Below are 16590 nucleotides of genomic sequence, written 5' to 3' on the forward strand. Positions count from 1 at the left end.
CTTCTTAGTTTGTATTTTTTTTTAACATGTAGATTTCTACTATATGCTTTTATATGTATAAATTTTTTAAGTGAAAATAAAAAAATTTATACATATATCTAATTAAATAAATCAAAAATTATTTATACAATAAAAACATTATCTAACCTAATATCTATCTAATCAAAATTAATCAGTTAAATATAAAACTATGGTTATACATTAAATTAGATTCAATAATTTTTTATTTAAAACATATACTTATAAAATCAAGAATAAGTAAAATATTAAAATGATTGAAAAAAAAATCAAATCAAACCAGAACAAATTATATTGCTTAATTAGTAATCAGTCAAATATTAAATAATAAAATTAATAATAAAAAAAAAAAGAAATTGTAATAGATAAAATTAAAAATAAAAAAAATCAAGGGGTAGACAACTCTGCCCTTTAACACTATGAAAAAAAATTACAAGTAAAGCAATCACCTGCAGTACTTAGATTTCGGCTACCTCTGGTCACTAGTAAATTAATTTGTTCTATTTCAAATTAAGAGAAGCTCATTTTCAATAATATTTTGACATAAAATATATTTTAAATACCTTTTAAAATATATTAATAATCTCTGACTACTTAGAATTTAGTTTTGAAATTTACAATTAACTCGAAAATAAAAAAATCATTTTGAGTTCAAATCTATCATTCCATATAGATTTAAGAGGAAAAAACATTTTATATAAACTTTTTTTATTAAAAATAGTCTATTAACACCAAAACCAAATGTTTTCATAGTTGAAAACAATTTCAACAAAGATTTTTTCTTTTTATTATTCTCTCATTTCTCAAATTAAAAACTAAAAGATAAATTTTAAAATAAAAATTAAATTTCAACTTAAAAATACTGTTACAATAATTTGTTACTTAATAAATAATAAAAAATATTTTCTCCAATCTTTTAGAGTTTCTTTTTTTTTTTTTTTTTTATTTTTTAGGGTTTTTTTTTTTTTTTTTTTTTTTTTGATTTACGTGGGGTGTCCGGGCCAGCTTACGCGCACCACGACTAATCCTCACGGCCCACTGAACATCCTGCAAGCCCAGTGAACAGGTAAAGCACCGCGGGGGTGACAGGTGTGCATGGTGAGGTTCGAACCCAGGTGCAGAGGAAGGAAACAAACCCCTTTCACCGCTAGGCCAGAACCTCACTTGCAATCTTTTAGAGTTTCTTAATTAGACTAGACTGGATGAAAGAGAAGCTCAAGCATTTATCCTCACATTAAAATAGTAATGTTAAATTTATTAAAAACATATTTTTTTATATTTATATATTAAAATGATTTAAAAATATATAAAAAAAATTCGAAGTATGTGATCTAGGCAGGTAGGTAGCCCCAGGTTATCTCTGTGAATTACTGAAATAAAATTATATACTCAGTATTTACTATACAAATTCAATATTTTTTGCAAGTTGAGAAAGAAAATGAAAGCTGTGAACCTGTAAATAAAGAAAAGGTTATTTAAGAGCTATATGATTTGCGTGAATCAGCGGCAGAACAGGAAAGAGCAGGTATCTAGGCTAGAGGCATAGGAGAAAGTGCTTATAATAAGAAAATCAGAATGGACGGTGTGGTTACAGCTGCGAGGTGCAAGCTGGTAACTAACTCTCTCGGCAGCCTGATTCTATGGGCAACATATCAAACACTAGTCACTCGAAAAATGAGCTCTGCCGAAGAGGTCAAACACCAAAATGTTACCGCTACTGGTCACAAAAAATCGGAATCCCTGATATTCTCAGTGGCCGACAACAGGTTCCGATCTTCACATGCAAACAAAAACCCTTCTTGGGTGTATTTTCAATTTCCCATTTCCCTCCTAGCTCCCATGTCCCTCCCTCCTAGCTCCCATGTCCCTCCCTCCAAGCTTTCGTCTAGTAATCTTCCCTCCATAGTACATCCATTCATTTTCTCATGCATTAAATAGGTGCAGACAACACTGAAATGTACAGGAGATTGTCGATGTCGAACTTAGTGAAAGTGAGCAGTTTATATTTTTATCTTTTTATACAGATGAAATAGACTACTTAATGAATAAGTTCATATGAGATGTTTTATTTATAGAATATGAGACATTAAAGGGCCTAATGAAGCGGAGAGAAAGAGGTCAGATTACTACCAGAACTCTTCCTCATCGGCTCTCTTTTTTTTTTCTTTTCTTTGTTCTGTTCTGTTCTTCATTTCCGGTAAAATGCCAACTATCTCTGCTTCCAATTCCCAGTACCCAATCAATATTTCACGTTCTAAGCATTGGTCTGGGCTGGAAAAGCAGAGATGGCAGGCAATTTAACTTGAACATTGAAAAAGCATAATAATTATTAACCGTACAAGAGGCAGTCCATTAGGGAAAAACAGTAATTTTAAGGCACTAGCGAGGAATGCTGAGAAAAATCTGAAGTTGCTGCGTTGTTTAGACTCTGCAGTGCCCTACTCTTCTTGGACAGAGGCTTTGGTGATGAAGACACGGATGATGCCACAGACCATGAATCATTTGAGTTGTCTGAGCTAAAAGACACATCAATCACACCGCTAGGACTGCCTGGAAGTGAACTAAACTTGCGTTTGTTTGAGAGAAGCTTAAAATGGTCTCTTAGAGCAGATTCCATTAAGAACTTGCTGCAAACCTCTACCTTGTCCTGTTTTAGACATAATAAAGATTCAGTATAAAAGTTCATATATAATGACATTTTCTGTTTCATTGTGGACAGAAAATGGAATTCAATAAAATTAGAGAGTAAAGCCACTAACTTTATCGATTCCAAGAATGCTCAACAGCTGGCTTTGGTATTCTGCTGCAAGACTGGGTTCTATGTTATCAATAACATAGAGCATCGTGGCAGCGGCCATTACAGAAGGAACATAAGACATAGACCTAGAATCTGCATGTATTCATTCAAGAAACATAATGTAAGTAAAAAATTGAGCAAATTAAATGAAAGAATTCTAATCTATCAGGGAGGTAAAGGAAGGACATTGACAACTTGCCTGCCAAGATAGACAGGACCATGCGCTCACACCTCTTGAGAAATTCCAAGCAAAGATAGTGTTCTAGGCCAAGCCTTCTAGTGATGTAATCAAGAAACGATATTGGGGTTACTGGATTCATCTTCCATTTAAGAGTAGAAAGCACCAGGATCTCCATTCTCTGGATAGTTTTGGCCTCGAACAAGTATTTACTGTCCTCCACCTAAGGAAGTCAAACAACATACACACATTTATGAAAGAATCGGGCAAACAAATTAATCACAAGCATTTGACAAATGAGGCTGCAGATTTATATCATATTGAATACACATCTACCTGAAAATCCAATAGAAGGGGCACTTGGGTCTCCTCCACTTTGGCAGCAAGTGAGAGGCAAGACACAGCTGCAAGTTGGGCCATCCATGGCTTATCTTTCTGAAGGTGGACACTGAATAAAAACCTATCAAGATAGTTCACTGCCAAAACTGCAGTTAGAGCGGTGAAAGAGTAGTGTTCATTGACCTTTAGGATCCACTCTACAGCCTCACAGCGAGCCCTGGCCAAAGATGGGTTGGTTTCTAAGTCTTTGCACAGCTGATTTTGCTCCTCCTTGGCTAACAAAGAGGAAAGCTCCTCGTCTTCCCAGCTTAAGTCTTGTTCTAGCAATATTGGAAAAGTGTTTAGTTTATCGATATTGTTGCTACAATAACTGTCTCCTTCTAGTTCATCTTGAAAACAGTCCTCTCTAACTTCTTCCACCCAATTCTCTTCAGAACAATAAAGAGCATCATAAAGTAATGTAGGGTTTTGTTGATATTGTTGTTGGTCTTGTAAGGCACTCGTTTCTGGGTTATACATTGATGCCATCTTCTTCCAGGAAGAAGGGGTGCAGATCTTGGTTCATTGTAGGCAAGAATAGAAAGACATGAGCAGGGTAGAGAGACAAGAAGAGCTCGCTTGAGCCATCTCTCTTACTCTCTCGGTGTGAAGGAGCAAGAAGGGAGGGGACTGACCAGTGACCTAAAAGTTGTGTTTTATTTGAGGGCATCGAGCTGGTGGGTCTTGTTTTATCAGGATTTCTTGGGTCTATCGTCCCAGACCGGAATCATGTGGGCCATGTAGAGCAATGACTCGACACGTCACACAATTACCTCGGTTTTGCCTGGCCCCATGGTTTGAATTTTATTGGGCCCCTTGCAGTGTCATTTTGCCCTCCCGTCAGTCATCATGCCAAAACCAACACATGTAACTTTAATGTTTTGTTTTTAGGCTTTAGGTTGTGTTTGGTTAGAGAAAAAGAAATCCGTGTTAAGTAATAAATGTTAATAGTTTAACAAAATAGTTGAAGGAAAAGGAGTTAAAAGCATACTTGAAAAAATCTGAGCTGGTATGATAGGTGGACTGGAGACTTGGCCCGGCCAGCTTTCAGTAAAATAAAAGAAAGTTCATCCTATATGGTCCGTCTACTTGTAGCTGGGCTCACCCCATCAAAACTTGTTTTTTTTTTAATATATATATATATATATATATTATTTTGGTTATTTAGAGAAATGGGTTAAACTCTGTATCAAATTACAATGATGTTTTTCCATGGAATTGTAAAAATTATATTTTTTTGATGAAAAAATAAAATCATAATTTCAATTAAATGCAATAAAAAAAATTGTATAAAATACATTGAACCACCTCCCCTGAGATACCACTTGACTCATTAAGATTTTCATTCTCTAGAATTTTCCAATCTAGGTCAAAAGGATTAAAATTGTTGAGAAATTAACATCTGTTTTGTTTTCCTAGTCTAGAACTAAACATGGTCATGGATTAAGCAAGTATCTGAAGGTGTAGTAATTTATGTTTTTATGTGTTTTGTTTTTAAAAAATAATGTTTTTTATTTAATTTTCAATATCTCTAATGTGTTGATGTATTTTTTTTTTTTTTTAAATAACTGCATCACTGTAATATCAAAAAAACACTCTACAAATAGGATTGGATGTTAGCTTCTTGGTAGCCAACCCAATCTTATTCCATGGTCTTCTGAAGGGAGGAGGCAAGTGTCAAGAACCATGACAGAATTAAAGTACACCATCTAATAACTGGAATTCTTTACTCTCGATCCACAGGCTTCCATGTAAAATTTAAAACACTTACAAATTTGTATTATTCATAAATAAATCCTGATCCAGTTAAGAATTTTTTAATATCCCCTCGGCATTTAATTCGATCCTTGATTATTTTAATAACAAAAAAAAGATAGAATAATGAAAGAACATGCAAAATCCTTGTTTGTTTTCCATTCTAGTCCCCTTTCATTTGTACTTATAGTCCCTGAGTGTTTAAATTTAATTAAAAAAACTCTATTTGTATGCTCAAAAATAATAATTAAACTGAATTGTTTTTATGTTAATGAAAAACACTGGGATACAATTTTTTCGAGCCTCTTGTTCAATCTCATCTAGAGGCATTACATCGATTATTTTCTCAAAAATCTTCCTCTGTCTCCTATGTATTTTTATTTATTACCCATTTATTATTTGATATGGATGTTTATCTATAAAATATCATATCATATTCATGCTGCTCAATTTTATATGAGAAAACTCGGAAAAATAATTTTGAAGAACACTGCGTGTACAATTTTCTTTATTATTCCTTTTGTCTTATCCTGAAATTGAAGAGTCATGGTGTCCTCGTCAATTGAGCAATTCTTCCAAGGTTGCAAGGGCAAAAACATACTGTGTATTTAAGAAATTGTTTGTGTTCATCAGATTTTTGGATCAGAATGTACGAATGCATTTATGTGTACCGAATCTTTGAATTGAGCATGTGTGGATGGATGATTTCTTTCTCGAGTGGAGGTTAAGGGTTTTCCCCGAGGGAGATGGAATAACAAGCGGTTGCCGTGGAGAGCTTGGAAGTTTGTACATTTTTTCTTCTTTTCAAATTTAACATCGATCTCCCTTCCTTTTCAACCACATCCAATAGCACCCCACATATTTAATTTCAATTTTAGTTTGAAAATATCCTGGACCACCTTACTATAACTAATTTTTTATCAAATATCCTTAACGTTTTGTTTTTCAATTACCTTTTCGCGTCAATGATAAATCATGGGATGGTGGTTTAAGTAGATAGAAGGATTTATTTTCATGGTAGACATAGAGTCGAGTGAAAAAACAATTTTTCAAGGATATATCAATTTTTATTAGGATGCTGGTATATAAACCCGACAAGATAAAAGGTAAGGGACAAGATAAAATGAGAAACAACACACAAGAATTTACGTGATTCACCCAATTTGGCTATGTCCACGGGCAAGTATAGAAGGATTTTACTAAGTAATGTGGGAATACAACTTCTCTCTAATATTAGGAGAACAACAAAAATCTTTCTATTATTAGGAGAAAACACCTCACTTACTATCTCACAAATACCTCACAATTTTGTGGGATTAATCTCTCTTCACCCTCTCTTCTTTCTCTCTTGTGGTGTGTCTATAATGCTTGCAAATGGTATCAGAGCCATGCCCCCGAGTTAGCCATGATGGATGAATCCTCGGAATGTCGAACAAAAGGTGGTGGGCCCTAATTAAAATTACGATGCAATCCATGTATTAGCTCTATTGGATAGGCGGTGTGCTCCGGATGCTTCATGGACGTGTCCTGATCTCAACACGGTGAAGAAGAGTTGACCTAGAAAGAGCAAAAACTCTCAAGTCAGGTAGTGCTCTCCTGATGCTTCATGGACGTGTCCCGACCCCAACACGATGAAGTAGAGAGAAGTAGAGGATGAAAAATCCTGGTTGGCAGAGAGTGGATGGATAAATGATCGTTTGAGGAGAGATTTGGTGGTCCTTTATTCGAGGGAAGGATTGTTGGGTATGCGACCAAAAGTCCCACATTGGTTAGAAATGGGAATGATCAAGGGTATATAAGGATGGACAAATATCTCCATTGGCATGAGGCCTTTTGGGTATAACCCAAGAGCAAATCCATGAGGGCTTAGGCTCAAAATGGATAATATCATACCAATGTGGAGATAGGTGGTGTCCATAATCCTTGCAATTTTTACATGGATGATTTTTATTAAAGAAAAATTAGTAAGATGAGCATTTAGCTCATTCAAAAATAAGCGGACTTGAGAAAATTTTATGCTAGCACAAGCTTACAACTCGATCCTACCATAAAATTTACTAGTTAAACACTTCCATGTGGAATCAAAGTAACTTATTTTTTAAGCAAAATTATTGCTTTTCTTGTAAGATGATGGTTTAGATAGAGAAATGAGTTTATTTCCATGTCAAACATCATAAAAAACCGAGAAAAAAATGGTTTGTGAGAATGCATTAATTTAAAAATGGATGATTTTTTAAATAAAAAACTAAATAGAAATTTAGTTTTTCTTAATATAAATTGACAACAATGATTGAAACTTGCCTCTCAATTTTATTATAAAATCTTACCAATCAAACACCTAAAAATATACCAAGGAGATGAATTAATATCAATTTTTTTTATTTATTTATCAAAAACCACCCTTTAAAATGACTGCCAATTTTTTTTTTGATATATTAATTTTTATATACCATTTACGGCTTAGCTAAACATTAAGTTTAGACATACGAGTATATGGTGATATGCTAGACCCATTTTTTTCATGCTTGGTGTGTGGCTAAACCTAGATATATATAAGTTTGGTGAAATGTTAAACCCACGATAATCTCAAAACTTAATTAAATATGAGTTTCAGGTATCGATCGGTCATGCTGGATTTATACTCTTGTGTTTTTTTTACTTTAAATGAATACTGTGATTTTTAATGGGATTATAAATTATATATATATTTTATCATGAGAAGTTAGAAGTATTTTATTCTTACAAATCAAAAACTTTTATTATAACAAAACAAAAATATTTTATTGACATGTGAACTCTTGCCCCTTCCATGAAATGATATACATAACCTCATTTTTTTTTATTTGTATGTGGGCGTATGTATATATTTTCACATATATCAAGCATAATCTATCAATTACTACACCAAGAAAAGACAAATCAAATTTATCAGAATTACAAGATTAACAATTTTATCTCATACCTTAAGCTTATATAATAGAAACTGTTATAATTATCAAACAACTCAACCTTTTTTGCCAAACCATTATTTTTCTTTATTCCAAAAAATAAACTCATGTTATCCCATCACAAACAAGGTTTTTTTCCTGTCGCTGCGTGTGAATTGATGGACTATTCTACCCAACCATATCAATTTACAGACAATGACGGATGTCGAAAACATAAACAAAACAGACAAAAATTTATTATAATTCTTCAACGTTAAACTTTTTTTTCTTTTTTTAAAAAACAAGCATGCTCCCACCAAGGCCAAGGCAAACGTAAGGATCTACAACAGAAGATTGTGCTGTCCGAGTGGACCACACGCCAGACAGTTTGTTTTAAACTAGTAATTGCACTTTGACATTTTGCCCGAGGGACGAGTGAGGTTGGTGATATTAAAAAGCAAAAGAATTTTACTCTTTCAACCACTGAGTCCAGGTGTAAATTTAAGACAAAATCAACATATATTTTTAATGATATTCAAATGATTAACAAGGTCTTGCAATTTCTCCAACCTGGCTACGTACGTACGTCCGCAGATCAAGACATCGAATCGCAGATGGGTAAATTTAAAGACCTGGAATTGACTCGAGCTGGATCTCATTTCATTTAAATTTTTAATATTAATTCAGCTAAATCATATATTCATCTGGTCAAATATAACTATGACCCAGTTAAAACTAGTTTAGACATTGTCGAGTTAAAAATAAAAAAAATTAAAATAACTTTATTCTAAACAAAAATTTAATTGATACCACGCGATGTAATAACTCGATTCCCAAAACTGAGCTTGACCCTGTTTTGGATTTGATATCTATGAAATTGCATTGACTATTATGGGATCGAGTTGCGCGCAACATGGCAATTTTAGAGATAAATCCTTCGAGCTAAAATACTATTTACTAAAAATATGATTTTTTAAATTATTTTTTAATTTTCTAAATATGCTGATATTAAAAATTAACTGGTAACACAATATCTTAATCACTGCAAAACCATGACCAGAACAGTGGTGTGCATGCCAGTAAACAACAGGGAATACGTTCTCCAAAAAATGAAGTCAATGTGTGTAATTAATGCTTTTACATCTAACAATCGTGCTTTTCTTCCATGGATTATTAATTACTAAGTTATGGGTTATAACAGAACCTCACCTCTGATGAGCAAGATTGGAATCTACTAAAATATACTAAAATAATATATATATATATTTTATTTTTTAAAATTTATTTTAATACAGCATATCAAAATAATAAAAAAATATAATCTCAAAACAAAAAAAAATCAGATTTTTCAAAAAGCATGGCATGGCCATGTAATTGTAGTGCATGATTTTTTTAAAGTACTTTTTATTTTTATTTGAAAATATTTTTAAATATTTTTTTTTATATAATTTTTATCTAACATATAAATATTGTTTACAAACACAGTAAAAACTACTAGTTTGATGTTTTTTTGATGTCAGATGCATTTTTAAAACCTCATTTTAAATTTAAAAACAAACATTTTAGATTTTATTTATTCACGGTGAAGTGTGATGCATGTCTTGTTTTATCTTGGTTATAATTTTAAAAATATTTAGCTCATTAATATATATTATAATTTTTTCTGCACATTGAGTAATAATGACCTGCAAACGAGCGAGAGCAGTGCTCTTTACCTTCGAAAGGTACAATGATAGGAAAATAATTTTGCTACACAAGGCGTGGATCCAATCCCTTCAAGGTTTTGAGTTTTCCAAGCAACTTTAAAGCAACGCTGTTTTAGATAAAATAAAATAAACTCAGAGTTAATTTCTTTGAATCTTCACCTGAATTTAGAAAAAAATTAAAAAGTTATTTTAATATATTTTAAAACAAAAAATATATTTTAAAAAACATGTAATTACTAATAAAATCCTAAACACACACGAAATTGAACGCTAAACAAAGAAGATTGATTGACATTAACAGGACAATTATTTCTCTTTTCATTTTTTTGGATTCATTCTCCACTGATTGGTTTCGAATAGATCATCAGAGCTGGTACTTCCAGAGGAAAGGAATTGGAAAATTCAGTTCCCAATGTGATTTTTTTTTACTACAATCCCAGCAAGACAAGTCAGTTCGTTCCTTGGAGGTCTCTGTCTGTCTATCCCTGCCTAGCCAATGACAGGAGGGGTAAACCCGAAGTGGGCAATTCAATTCTCATCAGAAATCTATAAAATCTTTGCTCCATCGCCAGCACAGAGGAAATCTGGCACTGTTCGCGTTGTTTACCTATTAAGAAGCGTGTAGGGTTTCTGCCGGGAGCCTGATTTGTTGCTTTCTTTTCTCTCGTTTCATCTTCTTTATAGGGCTCGATATCCAAGAAATGTCGCTGCTAGACAGATAGTGAGAGTACTGAGAGGACATGAAAAGGAGGGGTAGTGCTAGCAGGTGAGATGGAATGACTTGAGGAAAGAAATTGGAGGAGGAGGTAGATGTGTAGTGGTGGTTGAATTGGTTTCCAGGTCACTCCACAGAGTAAAAACTCTCGGGGAAAGGGAACAGAATTGAGAAGCTTGATCTTGTTTTTGCATTATTTACCATTCAAAGAAAACTCCTTTTCTTTCTTACCCCTTTTCCTTTTCCTTTTACCTGTTCATCACAGCTCACAATGGCCATAGTTGAACCGCTAGGGAGTATTTTATTTTATATCTCAAGTTTCTCCATCAATTTTCGGATTCAAAAACCCACGACACCTCTTTAGAATCAGAAAAGACTATGTACATTTCAATCACAGAAACACGAATCAACCAGAAGGCCAAGTAACCCTCGATGCCCTTTATTGGAACTCTCCAAGCCATTCCCTATTGCACCAGAGCCGACCTATACCTACACATAGTATTTAGCTCGTGGGACCATGCCTCAAGATGAGGAAGATTTCGATACAAGAAATTTGTTGTATAAATGGTGTCTTTTGTAATTCTAACGTATTTTAATAAAAAGATGCGTTAGAAAACTATTTGTAAAATGAAGAATTTCAACCCAGCCACTATTAAAAATAATAATTGTTTTAAAAGTTATTTCTCAATTAGATGAATTAATAAATATAATAATTGATCTAAATTTTTTATCAAGATCCAATAAAATGAAATTTAAAATTTGATGACCGAGAAAAAATAAGTCGCCAGAGATACATTGAAGTTATGTTTTTGATACATCCATTATAATTAAAAAGATTTTAATAAAATAATTCTAATTAAATATAAATTTTAAGTTGACTTTTAATAAAATTAATTATTTAAAAAAAAGCAAACATCACTATATAACTGCTATTCTCAATCACGTATAAAATTAATATCAGAAATTAATATTAAAAATATGATTGTATTAAACTGTTATTTCTAATAACAATCATGTATAGATTTGATATTAAGAAATACAGTTATGTTTCACTATGTCTCAAATACTTCTACATCCTATATCATTCTATCAAAAAATTTACCAAACCATGTTATTTTTTTTTTAAATCCGAATGAACCTGTAACGAAAGAGAGAATTGTTGTATGGAAGAAAAAACTCATCATGGACCAGGGGACTGTTTTGGATTGATGACCCACGTGGATTTCTTAAGTCCAGCTGGCTGGAGGACCTCCCAGGATGAGGTCCACTTCTGCTCGTCCTGGTCTAATGATCATGTGTAATCATTGCTTGGCACATAGAAACTTTTTATTACTGATGCATGGCAACTGCTAAAGATTGCAATATTGTAAGTTGTAGTATGATAATGAAGGGTTGACCTTTGATTACTCACCGACGAGCCATGGATTGTTGCTTTTTCACCCCACCATTATTTCATCTTCATCATCTACACATGCATCTTGATTATAATAAGCTTTCTCAAGTCTCAACGCCTGTTAATCCCCACCAGCGATATGATCTGGCCGAAGTAATTTTCTACAGCTGATGTGGTCAAAGATTATTGTGATGAACAGCTCATCCAGGTCTTAGCACACAGCCCAAGCAAGGCTTGTGGTCACACCGTGTTAACTTATTGTACCATCCTCATCAACAGCTCTTACTCTTGCATCTTCAATGATTTATGTGTAGCATCATTGCATGGGAGTTGCGACATTGCTGCTCTCACAGCATCTGCGATTCCGAAAATGGCTAACGTTTAAACATATGAAAAGAATGGCCAAGCCCTGCGAGTTTTGCCATTTGTAATCACACTGAGCTCCAAGGACCAAATGCATATCATGACAGTCACACGTAATTATCTCTAATTGTTACGGGGACAAGCTCCTCTCTCAAGAAGCTTCATGCCAGCACTATAAATCTAGTATAACCAACAGATTCTTAGCTGACAAGAACCCTCCTAAGTCCAATCTTCTGAATTAATTAATCTTATAGACTTATTGTTACAGATGGTTATTTTGCATATACTACCAAGAACAGCACCACTTCATTCAAGGGCAGTTTGTTTTGTGGCCCAGCAGCACTTCTTAAAAAAATGTGTTTTAATCTTTTTACTTTCAATTGTCTTTTAATGTTTTTTTTTCTTGTTTTGGTATGATGGTATGTAAAATAAATTTTAAAAAATAAAAAATATTATTTTAATTCATTTCTAAAAAAAACTTTATAAAACAACAGTGCTATAGTTTTAAAGAACAAATTCCTGCCGGCTGGTATTTCCAGTCCCCCGCGTGCTTTGACCACTCAAAACCTACATACAGAAAAGAGAGATTCGTGTCTTCCAAATTTAACACACTGTGAAGACATTACAGATGTTAGACAATGATAGCTCTCTAGCGTTTTGACCAATAGAAGCCCACAGACCCAAACTATTCAACTTGCCAGCTACGCTCGACTCTTTTGACCAGCCCAAGTCCACTACGTAGTGCTGATCACACCCTCTTCTTTTTGGGGTTTTTCAAAATATAATATTAATTACTTTTCAAAGTAATTTGGCTTATAAATATATAAAAATAATATATTTTTTCATTTTTTAAAAATTATTTTCAACATGGCCACATAAAAAAAATTCAAAGACATAAAAAATTTAATTCTAAACAAAAGTAAAATTCATATTTTTGAGAAACTCCATTCTAAACTCGTTTCAAACAGCCCACAGACCCTATTGGTTAAACATCACTTGCTTATTTAGTCGAGCACCACCCTAGACAATGACTACTCGGATCAATATCTAAAAAAAAAAAAAAAAAAAAATGATGCCCAAGGTGCGAAATCTTGTCCCATGCGCCACAGGACCACATTGTCAACATCAAAACAAGACAGATCTGCATGATAGACTAAAAAACTGGAGGAATATAATTGATTATGTTGAGCATGGGCTATGATGTTTATTGACTGCAAAAATGACCTTTTGAATCGTCTGCCCGATTGGCGTGGTGCAAACCTCATCCACGTTCACGTTCTCTTTTCCTACAGAACCCTCCTACTTTATTCTATCGAAGCGTAACCAAGTTCTTGACATGTTAGGCGTCCCTGCCAAAGAAGCCAAATATGCTCCAAGGCAGCAAAAAGACAGACGCAAGTCCACAAAGTCGAGAGCATTTCAATCATTTTGTCATCATTTCTAAACAAATAAACTTGGACGGGCTACTCAGGGATTATCTACTATTTCCGACAATTTGAAAAGACCTAGGATGCATTTAGGTCCTAGGATCCGTACACAATCCTGCGCTGATGGAAAACTTCAAAATATGTCAATCTGAATGATCTCTAATTGACAAAAGAAAATAGAAAATTGCAGATGGAGTATCAGGTAATCGCCCGGGTTGTAACCATCATCAGGCCATGTTTAAAATGTTCTTTAATGAATCTTTCTGCATGAGTTGGGTACTTGAATTGAATGTATGCTCGCAGACACTTCCTATAGGAGAAGTCTATCCATCCACCATCAGATCTTACAACAAACAGGCACCTTGACCTTTTAAAATGGGGATGACGATCAACCTTCAACAAGAGTAGTTCAACTGCTCATTAGTATTCTCATAGACCAACAGGATAGCTAACTCGAAAACATTCACAATTTCACATAGCACATGATTATCAACACACAACACACAAAGGAGAAAATGACGGGTGAGTCCAATTCTGGCCACAATAGCTGGCATTTGACTTGAAGCGAACAAATAGCTCTACCGGTACAAATGCCCTCTGCAAAAAAAAAGAAATGAGGGACCAGCAAAACAAATGAAGGAGGCACCTGTTAAGAGATTTTTATCTACTGACCTACATATATGCTGACCATGCGTGGACCAAAACCCAGCAGATCTTCTAGGCAAAAGGTGCACGCAAGAAATTAACAAGAACAGAGAGACTGATGCATGTATCTGTCAATTTCTTCCATGACTTTTCACTTACGTTGCAAGGGACAAAACGAGAAACCCAAAAACTGGGACTCGTGGGAAAATTCAAAGAGATAGATAGCATAGACAAGCAAGAAGAATCCAACTGGTCACGCATCAAAAGTTTCCAGCTGTGTTGCAAAGATGGATGGGAAATTCCAATTTTTAAAAATTTCATTACCGAGCATCAAAAGAATATTAACTCTCTACGAAGTGTTGGACAATTACACATGGTCACTCCAAAGAGATAGGAAACATAGTCCATATGAAAAAGTGAAAGCAAAACATAATCAATTTGGGGCAGAAAACATCCATTATACATTAGGAAAAGAACAACAATGGATTCGTGGTGAGCTATGAGCAATAAGTTTTAAGAACTGTTTTGAAGTCCATTTAATTCTATTGAGATATAAAATAGAAGCAGTATTCTACTTGCATGCGTCCATATGATGGATTCTTCCAACCTCTAAATTGTTATGTGCATGCAAATGTCAATAAACCAATGATGGAGAAGCAACGGAAGATCTTTACAAAGCTCAAGATGTAATTCTATTTTATTTGCATGTAATGTAGTGAATCTAACTGTTTAGATTATTATGATATTTGGTATTGATTAGAGTTTTTATTTTCCTTGGAACTTTATCATATTATTCTAGTGTTTTGTTAGGGTTGAAGTGCCTATATGAAGGCCATAACCTAGTATTAGTAGTGGGGTGAGTTGGATGGTTATTAAAAATTGAGGGTGTTTTTTTATTTTTTCCTGCTATTCTTTCAATCTTTCCCTTCCCCTCTTCATCTACTCTTGTGCCCCTTTCTCATTTCTATCTTTATCCTGCATCAACCAATTATGTCCACAGCTAAGCAGTTAACAGAAAAGGAACAGAAGTGCATTACACTAAAATGAACATAAAATTGAAACAAGAAAAGAAAAAACTGAGAACTTGAGAACTAAGGAAAAATATCAGAAAGTGAGATACATAACCAAGCTAAATTTTCTAGCACTTTGATCTCATAGATGCCTCAGATATTTGGAGTGAATTACAACAAAAAATTAAATCAGTAATAATGGATTGTGAATTTGAAAATTGTAAGGATCCCTCCCATCCTTAAGATAGCCACAAAGAAATACTACAGTGCTGCCCCTGAAAAATATAAATCCTCCAAATTTAATGGGTTGTAATTCGTATGCTAATGAGATATCTGTTTGTTTCATTTGTTTAAATTTCTTTGGGATCCTCCTAATTGTCAACTCAGACTTTCATTAAATCCTGATGACACCTCTGGGCCTATTAGCATCATCTAAATGGACTTAGAAAAGTGGCACCCTTCTCAATAGGCAAAACCAACAGTAAGCATGTAAAAAACCTTACAGCACATGCAAGCTATACATCCAAAAAAACAAGGAAATTAGATGGCAAAACCTTAAATCACATCGTGATATGCAGAATGTGCGTGTATACTGCAAACAAAGCATCCCTGAGCTCTATGCCCACTAATATGGGTCACTTATCAGTATGAATGATGCTCGAATGATAGAATGTTGAATCATAAAGATAAAGTAAATCATCCTAGACCTTCAACATTTAAGTAATGACATCGCCTGACTATATTCTTGTCTTTTTTGTCTGACCTATATCACTAGCAACACACATGCAGGCATTTGGAAATTCAAATTTAAAACTCACAAGGACAATCACCATGGCAAATTCTAGATTCATTCAAACTTGGCAAAAGTTCTCTACTCAAAATTGAATCAGGAGTCTTTGATAGTACACTTAGACAGCCTTACCACAGTGATTCTGAAATATCTACAGCATAGCCATTATGTAATAGCGTGGGAAAATATGCCAGATAAATTTATACCAGTTAAGATAAATGGTTGACATTTCAAATTTAATTAGAAAGTCTCCAAAATTGATCCATTCCCATGGGCTTACCTATGCACGCTACCATCTAAATGGGATTCGACAAAGACAACTTTATAAATGACATTCATTCTCACCAGGTTAACACCTTTGAAATAAATAGTATCCGTAATTAGAAGCAAGAATTTAAATCCATTCAATCTATGCATAATGGAAAATAAAGCATTTTTGGGCACTGGACAGTTGGACCTAAGAATTTGGGGTCACATGACATTCCTGC

General features: G+C 33.9%; 2 protein-coding genes across 3 annotated transcripts in view; both read right to left on the reverse strand.

The window, feature by feature from the left end:
* Window positions 1–2056: 2056 nt before the first annotated feature.
* Window positions 2057–4049, reverse strand: LOC105129072 (cyclin-D3-3-like). Its single transcript, XM_011031006.1, has 4 exons — window positions 3330–4049; window positions 3015–3216; window positions 2778–2908; window positions 2057–2665 (listed from the first exon to the last, which is right to left on the reverse strand). The coding sequence occupies exons 1-4, from the start codon at window positions 3858–3860 to the stop codon at window positions 2390–2392; spliced, it is 1140 nt and encodes a 379-aa protein (XP_011029308.1). The 5' UTR covers window positions 3861–4049; the 3' UTR covers window positions 2057–2389.
* Window positions 4050–13632: 9583 nt separating this feature from the next.
* The window catches only part of LOC105129086 (protein DCL, chloroplastic-like), a 4372-nt gene continuing 1414 nt past the window's right edge, over window positions 13633–16590 (reverse strand). Inside the window, exons 3-4 of one of the 2 annotated variants that reach the window (XM_011031036.1) lie at window positions 14163–14254; window positions 13633–14050 (exon numbers count right to left, since the gene is read on the reverse strand). In XM_011031036.1, coding sequence (XP_011029338.1) covers window positions 14002–14050; window positions 14163–14254 — 141 coding nt within the window. In that variant the 3' untranslated portion in view covers window positions 13633–14001. The remainder of the gene's footprint in view (window positions 14051–14162; window positions 14255–16590) is intronic. The other variant, XM_011031027.1, reaches the window with a different exon arrangement.

The sequence above is a fragment of the Populus euphratica genome, unplaced genomic scaffold, assembly GCF_000495115.2.
Source record: "Populus euphratica unplaced genomic scaffold, PopEup_1.0 scaffold2.1, whole genome shotgun sequence".
Lineage (NCBI taxonomy): Eukaryota > Viridiplantae > Streptophyta > Magnoliopsida > Malpighiales > Salicaceae > Populus > Populus euphratica.

Coding starts and splice junctions, on each gene's coding strand:
- LOC105129072 (XM_011031006.1), bottom strand. CDS start 3,860: ATGGCATCAATGTATAACCCAGAAACGAGTGCCTTACAAGACCAACAA. Junction 3,217..3,329: donor CCCTTCTATTGGATTTTCAG/GTAGATGTGTAT, acceptor TGACTTCCTTAG/GTGGAGGACAGTAAATACTT. Junction 2,666..2,777: donor GCATTCTTGGAATCGATAAA/GTTAGTGGCTTT, acceptor TGTCTAAAACAG/GACAAGGTAGAGGTTTGCAG.